Genomic DNA, 14963 nt, shown 5'->3' with positions numbered 1-14963 from the left:
TTAGAGTCATCAAATTTGCCCGTACCGAGATTCTTCAGGGCGTGAGTCGTGAGAGTAACTCAGTCTGGTTTGTGAGTGAGAGCTGCCAGGTGCCATCTCGCCGATCGCGTTTGCATTGTGCCGACGAGATTTACGTATTCTACGCGAATTCCGAGTTCTTTTTGTTCCCATTATGGAGTGGTGAGTGTTAAAATATTGTTTATCAAAGGGGAGGGTTTTTGTTTTAAATATTTCAGTGTAATGGGATTGGTTCAAGAGGTCCAAAAAATTTTTTTTCTTTCTTTCCCCATAGTAGCAAAGTGACGTGTTTTCTTTATTTGCGCCTGTTTATAATAGACGTATTTGTCTTTGTATAATATGAGGGTGTATAAGATATATTTATACATGTGAACTGTGTTTAGATAAGCATATTTGGCTTAGAGACAGAGCGGCCACAATTTCACGGGCTCAGCAGATTTTTGCTTACTGTGCAGAGAGGCGCGTTGCATTGTGGGTACTGCATGCCTCGAGAGGGGCATTGCGAGGGTACTGGCATCCCTTGGGTGATAGTTGCATGGAGGGTACTACTGGCCTCCCTAAGAGGGGATTGCAAGATGGGTACTAGTGTATACCTTGGGAGGGGGTCCTCAGACACTGTTCAAGGAGAGATGGTACTACCGGTATATGCCTCGGGGAGTGTCAACGCTCATTGGGGGGGAGAAACTTTTTTTTCTGAGTGTGGGTGAACTCCCTCTTTCTTTCTTTTTTTTCTTTGTCGGGCTGTTGAAGACAAGTCTGGCCTTGACAATGAAATGCTAGGACATCAGCTGATTGATTAGTTGATGAAGTGAAATGCCCGTAGAGTCTTTTTTTTTAGAAAAGAGATATTTTTTTCTCCCTTGGATGAAGAGAAAAGGAAATAAAAAGAGAATTGAAATGCATTGTATGGGTGTATGTTTTACTTGTGCCTTAGAAGACACAAATATATTGGGGAGACACAGATTATTATTATTTTTTTTATTATTATTGTGTTGGAGAGATTACTTTGAAAATGGTGCCGAGTGGTGATGTATGGTGTTGCATCTGGAGAAATTGTGAGTCATTAGGTTCAGCATTACTGTTGTATGCAATTTGAATTTCACCTTTACTTGAGATCTTTGCAAGACAATTGTTATTATGGAGAGTTATGATATTATTATTATTATATTATTGAGATGTGTCACGGGAGGTTGCTAAGTATAATTATCATTATGGGAGACATAATTTACGAGAGATTTGAGATATTTCATGGGAGATTAGTTGATAATTATTACAGATAATTATTCATGGAGAATTATTACAATGAATTAATGGGAGAAGTCTTGTGTTAATTATTTGTTGAGTTTATGTAACTTTGGAGAATATTTCAGTGATTCGTGATGATGAGTTATGCTGAATCTTGGTGAATTGTGTTGAATCTTGCTGAACTTTTGCTGAATTTTTTGCTGAATTTTTGGAGAATGGACAAGCGTTAACATTGGTGATATTTTTTTTTATACTGATACTAATGATTTTGATGATAGCAAATTTGGTGATTTTGCTGATAGTGATACTTCTGATACTGAGTTTTTTTATACTAATACGTGGGAGCTGTAATGCTATCAAGGGTGGTAAAATATTTTTTTTGAATTTGGGAGGAACTAACAACACATTATTTTAGTTTTTTTTTCTTTTTTTTATGAGTTCAGCAGATAATTGCTTGACATCTAGTGAGTTACGGGAGATAGTGAACAAGGCTGTTGATTTTTCTTTTTCTCTCCTTTTTTGGAAGTTAGCCATAGCTGACACAAGTTTTTTTTATCAAGGGTGAATTTGAATTTATTTTTTCTCTCCAGTTGGTGTGAATATTTTTTAATATCTCAGTTCGTGACTTAGAGTCATTGTTCGGGAACGTGTTTGTGTTTCAGCTATTTGATGCAGTAGAGAAATGTATGGGAGAATTTTTTGCATGTTTTGAATGCATGCATAATGGCACTACATTTTTTCTCTGGATATTTGTGTTCCAGAAATTGTGAGTTTTTTCTTGCACAATACCTTTGTTGTATTTGTGACAACTTTGTGAGAGATAGGAAACTTGGTTAAGTTTTCTAGTGGCCTATGCCGTAGTGCATATGGAGAAGTCTTGGCTAAGACCCTTTGAATTTGGAGTTCTGTTATAATGACTTGTGGCACATTTGTGATTTTTTCTAGAATTTTCTAGATAGTTTTTATTTGCCGAGTTTTTGCCCTTTTTTAGCAATTATGCTAAATGGAGGGAGTTTTATAGTTTTTGACTATAACATTGAGTTATTCTCTGGAGAATTGAGATATATTATTTGGAGTTATAATTGGAGGTATATATTATTTTGGAGTTATAATTTGAGATATAATATATTGAGGATATATTTTTGGCCATTTTTTGATATTTGCCAATGTGATGAGAGCTATGTTTAGTTTAATTATTTTGCAGCCATCTTTGTTGCAAATGGAGACACATATTTGGAGATTATGGGGCAATATTTGTGAGTGTGTGAGCTAGATGCCTTGAGAGCACATTTTTTTGGAGGTATATTTTTTTGGAGCCTTGTTTTATTCCACATGGAGTATTGGGGAAATAGAGGTAAATATTTTGTATTTGCCGAAATAGAGGTGATTATTCTGTATTCCTGGAGTGGTGTTGTTTTTTATTAACATATGGATATTGGAGAAATAAGAGAGAAATATAAGGGGAGTGGTTTTTAACCAAATGGAGGAAATATTTTTATATCCGGAGTGGTGTTATTATTAATATGGTGTCTCATAATGGAGTTGGATTTAATCTTTGGTGGGTGACCTTTTTTTTGTGGGTATGGGAGTCTTTTCGAGCCAAGAGAAGATTTCTGTGGTTCTTTCTCATTGGTTTCGTGACTATTTAGAGGCGAGTGGCATTATTGCATTACAAGTCCTATGGAGATGTGTGAATTTTTATGTTCACAAGTGTGTTATTTTGGAGGCATATAATGGGGCAAAGTCATGTTGAGAGAATAAGTCTTTGAGACAAATTTTTGAACACATTAGTCATTTCCTGGAGTTAATTCTGTGAAATGTGTCAGTTAGACCTTTTTCTATAGAATCATGAGTTTCCAAACTTGTGTGTCTGACTGGACATATTTTGTGCTGCTGTTTGAGCATACGTCCGCAGGCGATTTTTCTGCTGACAAGCGATGTGATGAGCCGTGTGCTGACACTTTTCCTCTGATGATGATAGCTCAGAGCTTTTGCAATATCTGGAAATGTTGATAATAGCATTTCACGAAAGCGCATGGGTAAGAGTTTGCTTTCTGGCAAATTCCATGGCTGTACATGGAGCATTTCTTGGGAAAAACGCCCGTGGGAGTGTTTCATACTATACATGTATTATGTATTTTATGATTGTGGAAATCTACTTGTGATTATCCGTTTTTTTATCTTTATTTTTATTTATTCTTCCTTTCCCTATGAGAGATATAATTTGGGGATTGAGTTTTAAATAGCATTCCTTTTTACTGGGAGATGTAATTTTTCGGGGGTTGCTGTTTACGTAAATGGGAGTTTGACATTAAGTCTCATTGTGATTAATTGAATGAGCAGTAAAGGGGTTTTTGCTGTTAAACATTGGAGATTTTTACTGATTTTGTGGGTTGTTCAGATATCAGAGCTTGAGAGAACATTTTTTGGGTCTGGGTGTGTTACATGATTCTTTTTTTTTTCCTTGGGCTCATTACGATTTTTTTTTCTTTTTTTTTCTTATGAGAACATTCGAGTTTGAAATGTGAGTGCAGAAGTCCGTGGAGTTGCTTTGATTTCTGAGTTGTGTGTGTGCTGATGTGTGAGTTTGGAGAATTGAGTTGGATAACTTGAACTTGATGTTCTTTTTCTTTGAGAGTTGTGATAATGACTTATGATTTAGTAGTCATATTAAAGGGAGTTAATTGGGAAACGTTCAGTTAATATTTCTGACCTTTTGAGATCATTGTTTGATAGAAGTAGTATGTCTGGGTTAATTTTCTTAGATTGACCAATGACTTGACTGACATACTAACACACCAAAAGTCATTTCCCAACGCCAGCAAGACGTCCACCAGCCGTGCAGAGAGGTTGCTGCCGTTTTTGGTGATTACAATAGTTCCATGATGGTGATCGCGAGAGTTCTACAGCGTGTCTTTTGGGGATCTGCAGAAGCCGTGAGAAGTCTTCTACAATGAGGGAGGCATTCCGTCTTCCTACAGCTTCCTATAGTCTGCTACAGGAGCAGCTACTTGCAGACAAAGAGGGAGGGATATTCAAGAATCCGAAATGCAGAAAAAAGAGAGAAAATGCGTCTGGTGTTATTTGGAGATATAAGAGTAACAGACTTTATTTTATGATGCCAGAGACGTGCAGTTATTACTTATATTTTATTTTGAGCCGGCCAGTGTGTTTTATATTATATAAGCTATTTTGCTAGGCAAGGGCTAGCGTGGTAGTGGCCGAGCCATGTAGGCCTAGGGTTTTTGATTAATAATATATTGCCTATGGAATGTGGAGAACAGTGAGAAGCAACGACCTGAGAAAGCTGATGAATGAGTTTCTTTGGATGGCATGAGATAAAACTGCTTAGTTAGACAAGTCAATGCACGACAGTTTATTAACTCTTCTCAAAGTGCCTTTGTGAAACTGGATGCAACTAGTGTTGCGAGGCGTTAACGAACTGTGTGTTCGTAAGTGCGTGTGCGCCTCTTTCTGTTAATAATGTTGAATACCCGAGTCTATGGGGGTATTTTGATAGAGGCTTCTTTGAGAGAAAGGCAAGATGCCGTGGCGCTCGCCAGGAGTTTTTTATTAAGTGTGCTTAAGTGTCCGGTTGCTTGGGTGAGTGTTAAGATTACTTTAGCCAAAGAGCGGCTTGTTGTCTGTTTGACATTTTTAAGAATATCCAATCTTTAACCGATGATTGTTAAACTTGTGTGTGTACTTACCGGAGTGTTCTGTGTCTTTGAAACAGACGGTTCTGGCAGAACTGGCAATGGAGGGGGACAAACAGTTCCCAGATGGGTGTAGACTTTTTGGTGACTAATGATGACTACCATTACTATTAGACATTTTACTGTTCGGGGTTTTTTGAGTTAGTCTGTAAGACTTGATTACTTGATTGATTAATTATTTATTCATTGTTAATAAATGTTAATGTTATGATGCGACTCTCTCATTTTCATTACCTGTTAGAGTGGAGAGAAAGAGGTGTCGGTGCTAGAGAGAGAGAGAGAGAGATTGCTTAAAGAGAGAGGAGTTGCCGAGAGAGAGACAGAGACAGAGAGGCTTTGTGTGTGTTGGTTTGCCTGACGTTCGTGCTGCACGCTTACCTAATAAGTTAATGCGGGAATCTCCCCATTACATATATATATATATATATATATATATATATATATATATATATATATATATATATATATATATATATATATATATATATATATATATATATATATATATATATATATATATATATATATATATATATATATATATATATATATATATATATATAAATCCATTCAGGTAAAGAGGTACTATCGGAAAGGCGAAACATTTTCTTATTATCTGAACCTACACAGAACTTAATTTATCATTAAAATTATGAACTGGATAATGCCGCCTACAATACTTAATTAATTCTTCAATTGCTACTGAATTTGAAGATGATGATAGGAATTAATAATGAAAAAATTCAGAACCGAAAACTCTAAATGAAAATTAGTGACACACCAAATAGTATTACTTCACTCAATTATGACAAAATCTTCCCGAAAAATATTCTGTGGGAAAAATAAAATTTCTTTGGTTTGACATTACTCCTTTATAAAATACTTTGTACTCAAGGAGTAGAACTGATAGCTCCTATCCCTTTTATCGGAATATTCCGGATGATAAATCTGTTTCATGTGGCCATAATCCACGACGAAGAGGAGGAGGAGGGGTGGGAGAAGAGCTGTGGTTTTTGTCGTAAAATGAAAAGGAACATTTACTGCTTCACTGGTTATGAAGGTGGTGCGTTTGAATGACGAAAAAAAAGGTCCTTTAAATTACTTATTTTTCCACAGCTAGAAGAACTTACGTAAAAGAAGTATCAGAAAAAATGAAATAACTGATTGAAGGTTTTGTTATTAAGAAACTCTCATAAACCGGTTTAACTTACTTTTAGATCTTTAGTTTTGCATGAAGAATCAGAAGCGATAATGAGATCAACAGCAGCACATCTAATAGTAGATACTTTCTTTGCAGGATAAGTAAATTCGGTACGATATAGCGGTATTTTCGAAAAGGCACACACATCTAGAGGAACGGGAGTCACTTTATCCTCCCAAAGTAATGGTTAATTATAGAAATAATAATGTAAGAATCTAAAAGGTCAGAGGAATACCGCATTATTCAGTTCTTACATTTTCTATCATGAAAAATTACTATTTGCATTAGTTACTGGTCCTCTTCTGAATTTCTTTTATCTTTTACTTGAGCCTCAGATAATAAACAAAATTCTAAGATTTCGTAAAATAAGAGAGTTATGGCCAACACAAACTTTCCAGGTTTATTGAGAAACTTCTAATAAATGGGGGAGGATGGTGGTTATGATATTAAGGTTTGTGATTTCTGGATACTCGGTGTTGTTATTGGTGGTATTTGGACACACTGTAAAGTCTAAAGCTTCTAATTGCCTCGCCGCTACTGAAGGAGAACCGAACCTTTACCACAATAATTTGAGGAACTTGATTTACGATAAATGCTAGGCTTATGTGTTGATTGCTGTGAGTGGTTTTAGGAATGAGCTTGGAAGGAAAATTAGATTACTTACAAATGAGAAGCTAGCCGATTTGTCATTTCCTGAACCTAGAAATATTGTTTCCTATGATTTTTTTTTCTCTTTGGTCTCTCATGGGCTCATAGAGCAATTTTAGCTGGGTTGCCCAAATGGCATCTTTGGGTAACTCGGACAATTTGTAATCCCAAGATGGCCTCCATAAGCCATACTGCAATATCAGACTTTGTTCTGCTTTATTGTAAAATACTGTGCAATATCTACTTCCATGGGTTTTCTTCCGTGTTAATCCATTGTTGATATTTTTATCTGTTGCTGGCTAATTTCTTATATTAAAAGGTCAGGAGTTATAGCTGGTTTACGAAATAATGCCTACTTCAACAGAATGTGACTAAAATATATTGTAAAAAGAAACCAACTCTGGGGCAAATGAGAAAGTACTTCTTCCTTGCAGGGCATGTGCAATACGCTCGATACATAAACCAGTACCTGCTTGAAATGCGTACACTCCATGAGCCAGAAGTTAAACCATATCATGTCTGTCGGTACGATGATGGGTATTGGAATGCTGTCTCTGCAGGCCAAATTGGCGAACAGACTGCCACGAAGGTTGAAAAAGGAGCTCGCAAAGGAATGACATTGTCTCTGACCTCATGATTCGTGAGTGAGTGGATTGATGTTTTCCCCATTAATGTACATGTATCAGATTATGTTACACATATGTACTCTGCTTATGCACCAGGCCAAAATACACTAAAAACAAGCACGAAGAGGATTTGAAGCACCGGCGTGTGTTGGATGCAAAAGATCGTGGTCTCATTGAGGCAGAGGTTGAGAAGTATCCACATTCACTGGAAGACCACAACCCACATCTGTACAGTCCTGTCACTGGCCAAATTGCACCTGCTTTTGTGAATGTAGCTGAATCATTTATGATCAGAAAATAGATGGAGAAAAATTAGAGAAAGTCTGCCTAGTGGGTTTACAACTCAATCAGTAGTCCCATCAAGACCATGTCAATTTTAAAGAAAAAGTTCAAAAGAAACACAGTCAAGCCAGTAATAAACCTTGATAGGTCAGCGTCAGTAGATGAAACTTGAACCTCTCTTTGTATCATCTGTGCCCGCATCTCTTAGTGATAAACATGGTTACCTCAATAAAAGTAGCAAGTCACTTCTGGTCAAATGCCTTTGTGTGCCTGAGACATTGCCAGCTCCCTCAAATGTTGTCACTGTAGAAATTTCACTATTGTTTTATCATATTATGTGGTCACATGGGGGCACTCAATTTGATCTACGTGCCACCATCCATAGTCACCTAAGTCACTACCCAATTAGAACGGAAGAAAATCATTGTGTTTGACAAATAGCAAGGTGTATCTGCAAAGGGTCATAAGAGAAAACGCTGGGCTGGTGATATCATCAACTATGAGCTCTACATTGCCAGTCCATTACCAACACGAGATGTTACTCTGAAAATCAAGAGCAGCAAGCAGACTCACTAACATGTTGCATACCTTCACTGTTAATGAAAATGTGACAATGGAAACTCCAGCAATGAGGCAGGCATCAGCATGATTTCCTGTCCTTCAGGCAGTTAGTATTAGAAAGGGTATGATGTGTGTTTAGTGAAGACCCTGATATGTATAGCATTTGTCCTGTTGGTATATTGGTATACTTGGTGGGCATACAGTGCAAAGTCCAGATGGAGCACTGGAATGGGACAGTCCTTAAAATCACTGCAACTTGTGGTAAACTTGAAACAAAATGTCTTCAACCTCTTGGCATATATGCCCTCAGTGGATGCGACACAACCTGGTATTCATAAGGTAAATACTTTACTGAGAGGAGACTTCCCAGGCTTGGCTGATATACTGGGTGGGGCGGGTGCTAAAGAGGATGATTTAAAGGAAGGACCAAAACCCTTCTTTCTTGCTCTATATGGACACAGTCAGGAAATCTATGGCAATCCTGTGATTGCTAAGGCTCTATCTGACCCACCAGATATAATAGATGTAATCCGGTGTCAGTATAAGATGCAAGCTAAGAAGTGCATCTCAGAGACATGTGGGTGCCACAAAGAACATCTTTCATGCACTCACACTGCAACTGCCATGGTGAAGATGGTTGTTGCAGTCCAAACACAAACCTGACAATATGTTCAAGCTAAAGATGATAGGGATTATAATATAGATGATGATGAGGAGCCGAATCAGGAGGATATAGAGGATGGTCTCTCTGATCCCTATGATGAATGGGAAAATGCATATATATAATTTAGTTATCATATAAAAGTAATTTGTGATGTATATGGAGGAGACAAAAGACAATCTTGCATATCTTCAAAATGTATAATTCTTTAATAACTGGATTTACCTAGCATTCCAAGTCGCACATGTAACCACCTACTGATACCTTTCAACAAAATAAATGTGATTAAAGTGAATCATAAATGTTAAGTGTCATTTTTATTTGTTGGTTATCCAAGTCATATTTAGCTTTTACCCAGCCTCTATCACATAAGAATGAACTGTAAATGGAATAACTGAATTTAATTACTGTGTGGCATCGTGATTTCAAAGGTCATGGGTACCGAAAAAAATGAAGACAGGAGACTTTGGGAAGCAATACGAAGATTAGAAGGGAAAACAGGTGTAGTAGACTGGAAGAAGATGTATTTGGATGAATAGCATATTTAATAGATTCTGTAAAAGAAACACCATAATGAGAGCTTTCCCTTCTAATCTTCGTATTGCTTCCCAAAGTCTCCTGTCTTCATTTTTTTCGGTACCCATGACCTTTGAAATCACGATGCCACACAGTAATTAAATTCAGTTATTCCAAGCTAGTGCTTGGAGGTCATCTTGAATTATGCAAATTACCGGATTTGCCCAAATATGCCATTTGGACAACCAAGCTAAAATTATTGTAAATCCTCATCTAAACTTCTCATGAAACAACATTTGTAGATTGACTATGGAAGAGATAACAATGTCAAATCGACGAAGTTCTGAAGATTAGAGGAGAGGCTTCACCACAGCCGAGATGGACTTGGCGTGGACTGAAGTATTACAGTCTTTAGCTCCACCCTCCAATCCTTTGCATCGCAAAGACCTGGTCCTGTAAGGGCTCCTATTCCCTCGTCCACGACGAAGGTTCTTTGACCCCTGACATCTCTTCAATTTAGTGGTTGTGTTTGGACCACTGATGTTTTTTTTTGTTTTTTTGTTTTTCTTTTTTTTTTGCTCCAGAACTCGACAGGACTCATGAGCCCAGTCGCTTCATCACTCATTACTCACTAATTCAGACCTCCGGGAGAGAACCTAGCATAACTTACTTTAAAATTTGTTAATATAAAAAGAAAAGAAAAAAACATATATGCTTCGGCTATGAAAACATCTAGGAGGATAGTAAGAAAACTAAAATGCCTTTTCGACTCCGCGTTGAAGGGTCTTATGATATGGGTATATAACAAATTTATAAAATGGATTTATTCTGAATGAATATGGTGTGATAAAATCTAGCATTTTTCGAAGGTATAAAAGTATAATGAATTCTGTTGACATTAGCATCATCACTATGATGACAAAATTATAAAGGACTGCTTGTGGTAACGCGCGCGAGGGGGCTTAGAAACTAAAGCCTCCTTTTATGGCGAAATTTCGGAAAATATACGGCTGCTAGATGGGGCTATAATCCGCTGCGATGAGGAGGGCCTTGATTTACTCTACGAGTGTGATAAAGTTGAACTGGAATGGTTGGAATGTTTTAAGGCACCCATACCATACCTCGGGATAAGAGGATATCGGAAATAGTCACAAGAAAATACTGGATTAACAGTTTCCGTACCTGAGCTGACTCTTTCCGTTTCCAGAATCTTTCATGGATAATCATAATACAAAGAGAACTAAAATTCTTGCACATAATGTAATGGACTACGCATATAGTAACTTACTTATCAGTAAATGCTTGTTGTTATGAAATGCATAAAATGTTCATGTGCATATTCTATGAACATTTCCATTTTTAATTACTGTTTTATTACATAGCTCTGGGTAACAAATGAGTATTCTGGTAACAAACAGTATTTATTTTCTGGAAAAATACGATCAACAGTTTGATTTAAAGAACTGTTTGAGCATAATCAGAGACAATCTAATTACATAATATATACTTAAAGTGAGCTCTTTTTGTCTCTAACTGTTCATAACATGAAGACATGAAGTGTCCAAATACGAGAATTTGGGTGTTAATAACATTGCTTACCTGCCGTGTTAAAGTCAAGTCAGCAGCATGTCACATCGTTTTAATCGCTGACAAGGTTTTATTGAATGAAAGTGCATTTGCTTGATAAGGGAAAAAAAAAACAATTGAAAAAGAGAGAAATAAGGATATTCATTAAACTTTACTTTTATCCCCTGATTTTTTCACCTTTTACTGTTACAGATTTGGAAGTAACGAAAAATTTTTTTTTTGTCTTTGAGAAATATGAAATCTTATAATCTGTCACTTTAAGACTTTAAATCATGGAAATATACAACTATTATGCACAAATGAGTTTTCGCCCTTTATAATTCGTATGGCAAAATGAGCGAAGCAGCATTTTTGTTAGGGGAAATCTATTTTAATCTCACAGCCAAGGTTGTGTATTTCAGTGTTCTGGAATTTTACCCCCAAACACGACAGTACCGATTTTTTTTTTTCACAACTGCTGTCATTTGACGTCACATGCAGATTTCTCTAGTGACCATTGTTGATGATGATGAAATGTGATCAGAAGTTATGGAAAATACTTTGAAAATTTATCTGACAAAAATTAAATGTATAAATTATATCAAGTTTATTAACTGGTTGTTTGGCCATCAGATTAGACGCCGACTTCATATCTTTTTTTATTGCTGTGTAATGGTTACATTTGTTATAGATATTAGAGACATGGTGTAGGAACTCTCCTTTTTTCACTGGGCATAAGTCTAAAATACTGTTCAGTAAATATCTCTTGTTGAAATCTTTTTTCTCTTATTAGGGAAAGCGTTTGCCAAATATATTTTACAAATCTCATTAAATACTCATATATTACATTGTCATCTTGTTGGTACACTTGCAAGGAAAAAGATAATTCGGCAAATCTTAATCATTAATTTAACTTATAAATCAGATTTATTCCGGTCCTTCCGCACTCGCAGAGTGTTCAGGTTTGAGGCAAATCATGAATTTTTGCTATTGGCTTTGGACAGCAATAACACTGCCATCTTTGGGCCTAGAAATATTTTTGAAATTACCAGTAAAGTAAACATTTCACGTAACTGGTATGTATTCCAGGTCAAATATACTCTGATATTACAATGTATAAACAGGCCAAATAGTTGTAAATCATCCATAAACGTCAGCTGTTACCAATTGAGTAATTTAAAGAACTTTGCCTTGACTTAGATAATCTAAAGTGCTTTCAAATATGAGGTATTTTTAAATATTTCTGAATCTTGGCTTCTTTCCTCTTATGGATCTGTAAAAAAAGTCGATTAAGCTAATGCACAACTCATGAAATATTGTGTAACATGACTATCTGACAATGAAAAAATGGTATATTAGGGATAAGAGACCCTTCTGACTTTACATAACGGTAACTGCAACATTAATTGCGTTATTAACAAGATTATTGGAAGACACAAACATTCACCTTAATATTCCAAGTAACCACAAGAGATTTTATGGATACCTCCAATTTTTCAAATTTTTTTATTTAAATTATCATTTTTTATGATGACTATAGGATTTTTTTCATAAAAACGAGGGACCAACAGAAATGAAAACTGTCCAAATGAACTTAATACAACAGAATTAAGATATCTTTTACAATCTCCGAGATATAGCCAAGTTTTCACTCTCACTCTGAATCAGAGGAAGACGAGGATGATGATGATGATGATGACGAACTCGACGATGACTTCTTGTGTTTCTTGTGTTCCTTTTTGTGCTTATGCTTCTTAGCTTTCTTTCCGTGATGGAAGTGATGACCTTCATGATGAGCGTGATGACCATGGTGAGCGTCATGTCCATGATGATGGCCTTCGTGATGAGGGTGATGCCCACCAGGATGGTCGTGATGGTGGCTTCCATGATGAGCGTGATGATGGCTTGGATGTGGATGATGACCCCCACTATGAGGGGAATGCCCTCCGTAAGGAGGCATAGGTTGTGGAGGCCTTGGATAGGTAAATGCGGTGGGCCCACTTGGAGGAAGCCCTCCGGGAGGAGGAGGGATTGGTGTTCCAGGCATTCCATGGGGATATGGAAAACCTGGTAAGCCTCCAGGGTGGGGAAGTGGAGCAACAGGGTGAGTGGGTGCGGATGGATAAACTTGTGGGTGATGTGGATAATGATGCTGTCCAACAGGCTTTGAAGGATCCCCAATGATTAAAGCCTCAACACTGGGTAGTCCTCTCATTTCTGCTATGTAGGCCCTGCAAGTGTAACAACGGGATAACAATGTAAATAAACGATTTTTCAATGGCTATTCTAAATTATAAATTTAGCAAAAGCTTTCTCTTATAAGATATAAAAGATTACAGAATATTTCAAGAAAAATAATTTAGTGAACAGTATTTTTGTCAAGTGAAGAAAGGAGAGTTTCTAACACCATATCTCTAACATCGATAACAGATGTAATCATTACACTGCAAAAGAAAAAAAAAATTAGAAAGTCGGTGTCTCATCAGATGGCCAAACAAACTTTTGATAAACTTTTGATTGTCTGATAAACTTTCGAAGTATTTTCCATAACTTTTTATCATATTTCATATTGCTAATGACCTTGTTATACGAACTTAATGCTCCAGCTTTTTCATTTAATGTAGAGATATTTTTCACACTGAAAATAGAGACGCGTTCCTTTATAACAGCTGGTTCAGTGGTATTAATCTTATTTTTTCCATTTTCCAATCTTATTATTCCCTTCGATGGGGGTCGGGGGAGTGGGGGGATTGGCGGGGGTGGACGGGCATAATCGGGCAAGCAATTGCAATTTACTCGGTGTAACTTCTTTTACATGTCTCTGAGTTAACGACCCTATTAGGTTGATTATTTGGTGGTGGTCTAGGATGCTGTTCATGATGTCATGGAACAGAGCGGTCATGTTTTTCCTGATTGTATCCTATTGAGCACGGCATATCATTTTGGAAAGTTTGTCGTTGTCATTCCCTTATAGGTGTTTGGGCATCCATATACCTGGCATGCAAAATAGGAGACAGCGTTGTTCCTTGTGTACTGGTGATGTGGGGCTGCTATGTATCAGCGGCCGGCCATTTATTTTGGGTTGTATAGTAGTTCTTAATGAATGAAGTCACATTATCATAACGCGCATCTGTGGCTGGTTTTCTTTATCACCCTTTTCTGTATGTTCTTGAATGTGCTCATCATTGATCAACATTTGGGGAGAGCGGTCTAATCCTTTGTGAGCAGCCTTCTACAGGAAAATATATTCATTACTGGTTGAATGTTTTATCCAGCGGAACAATTACACTAGTTGTTCAGACATAGTCAGAGTTTTGTCATAAACCATACTTAGGTATTTTTAAATATTTCTGGATCTTAACAAGTATATCTAAAATGGGTCCTCATATACAAGTCCATTTAGGGTAGCTATACTCGATATCTTACTCTTTCCCAGCCTTCATGGACATGTCATTGATTTAACATACGTACTAGACAGTTATGTTTATTTAGGAAAAGACATGTTGCTTGCTGACATCACTGTTTTGAGTGTACACGTCCTCTCTGAGATATAAGAAAGTCTTTCATAGTGGATATTTGGACAAGGAATCTTCTCCAGGTAATAAAAGGACTCCCAAATGGACAGCGCCATAACATCATTGGATGCCAACTCCATTTTCATAATTGTGCTAATGCCTGACACCATAGACCTAATCACTGAATGTCTATTGCAACTTGACCAACCTTTTTATCAGTCATAATTAACACATAAAAATCGAAACTGATGTTTCATGTGATCGTCGCCAAGCAACGAGTCCTCTTCTGCAAAACCGCACTCACTGTGTATACTTGGTGGGAGTGAGGTCAGTATTGAGAATCTTTGAAATGTTCTTAGGAATGGGCGCTCTTAGATATACATGCACGATAAATAACGACTGCAAATT

At 36.8% G+C, this 14963-nt stretch overlaps 1 protein-coding gene across 1 annotated transcript in view; it reads right to left on the bottom strand.

Annotated features, from left to right (window-relative positions):
• Nucleotides 1-9139: 9139 nt before the first annotated feature.
• Nucleotides 9140-14963, bottom strand: part of LOC135218477 (uncharacterized histidine-rich protein DDB_G0274557-like) — an 11919-nt gene continuing 6095 nt past the window's right edge. Inside the window, exon 3 of the mRNA XM_064254806.1 lies at nucleotides 9140-13271. Coding sequence (XP_064110876.1) covers nucleotides 12695-13271 — 577 coding nt within the window. The 3' untranslated portion in view covers nucleotides 9140-12694. The remainder of the gene's footprint in view (nucleotides 13272-14963) is intronic.

Source organism: Macrobrachium nipponense, chromosome 9 (genome assembly GCF_015104395.2).
Source record: "Macrobrachium nipponense isolate FS-2020 chromosome 9, ASM1510439v2, whole genome shotgun sequence".
Classification (NCBI taxonomy): domain Eukaryota; kingdom Metazoa; phylum Arthropoda; class Malacostraca; order Decapoda; family Palaemonidae; genus Macrobrachium; species Macrobrachium nipponense.
This window is presented reverse-complemented; position numbering and strand designations above follow the sequence as displayed.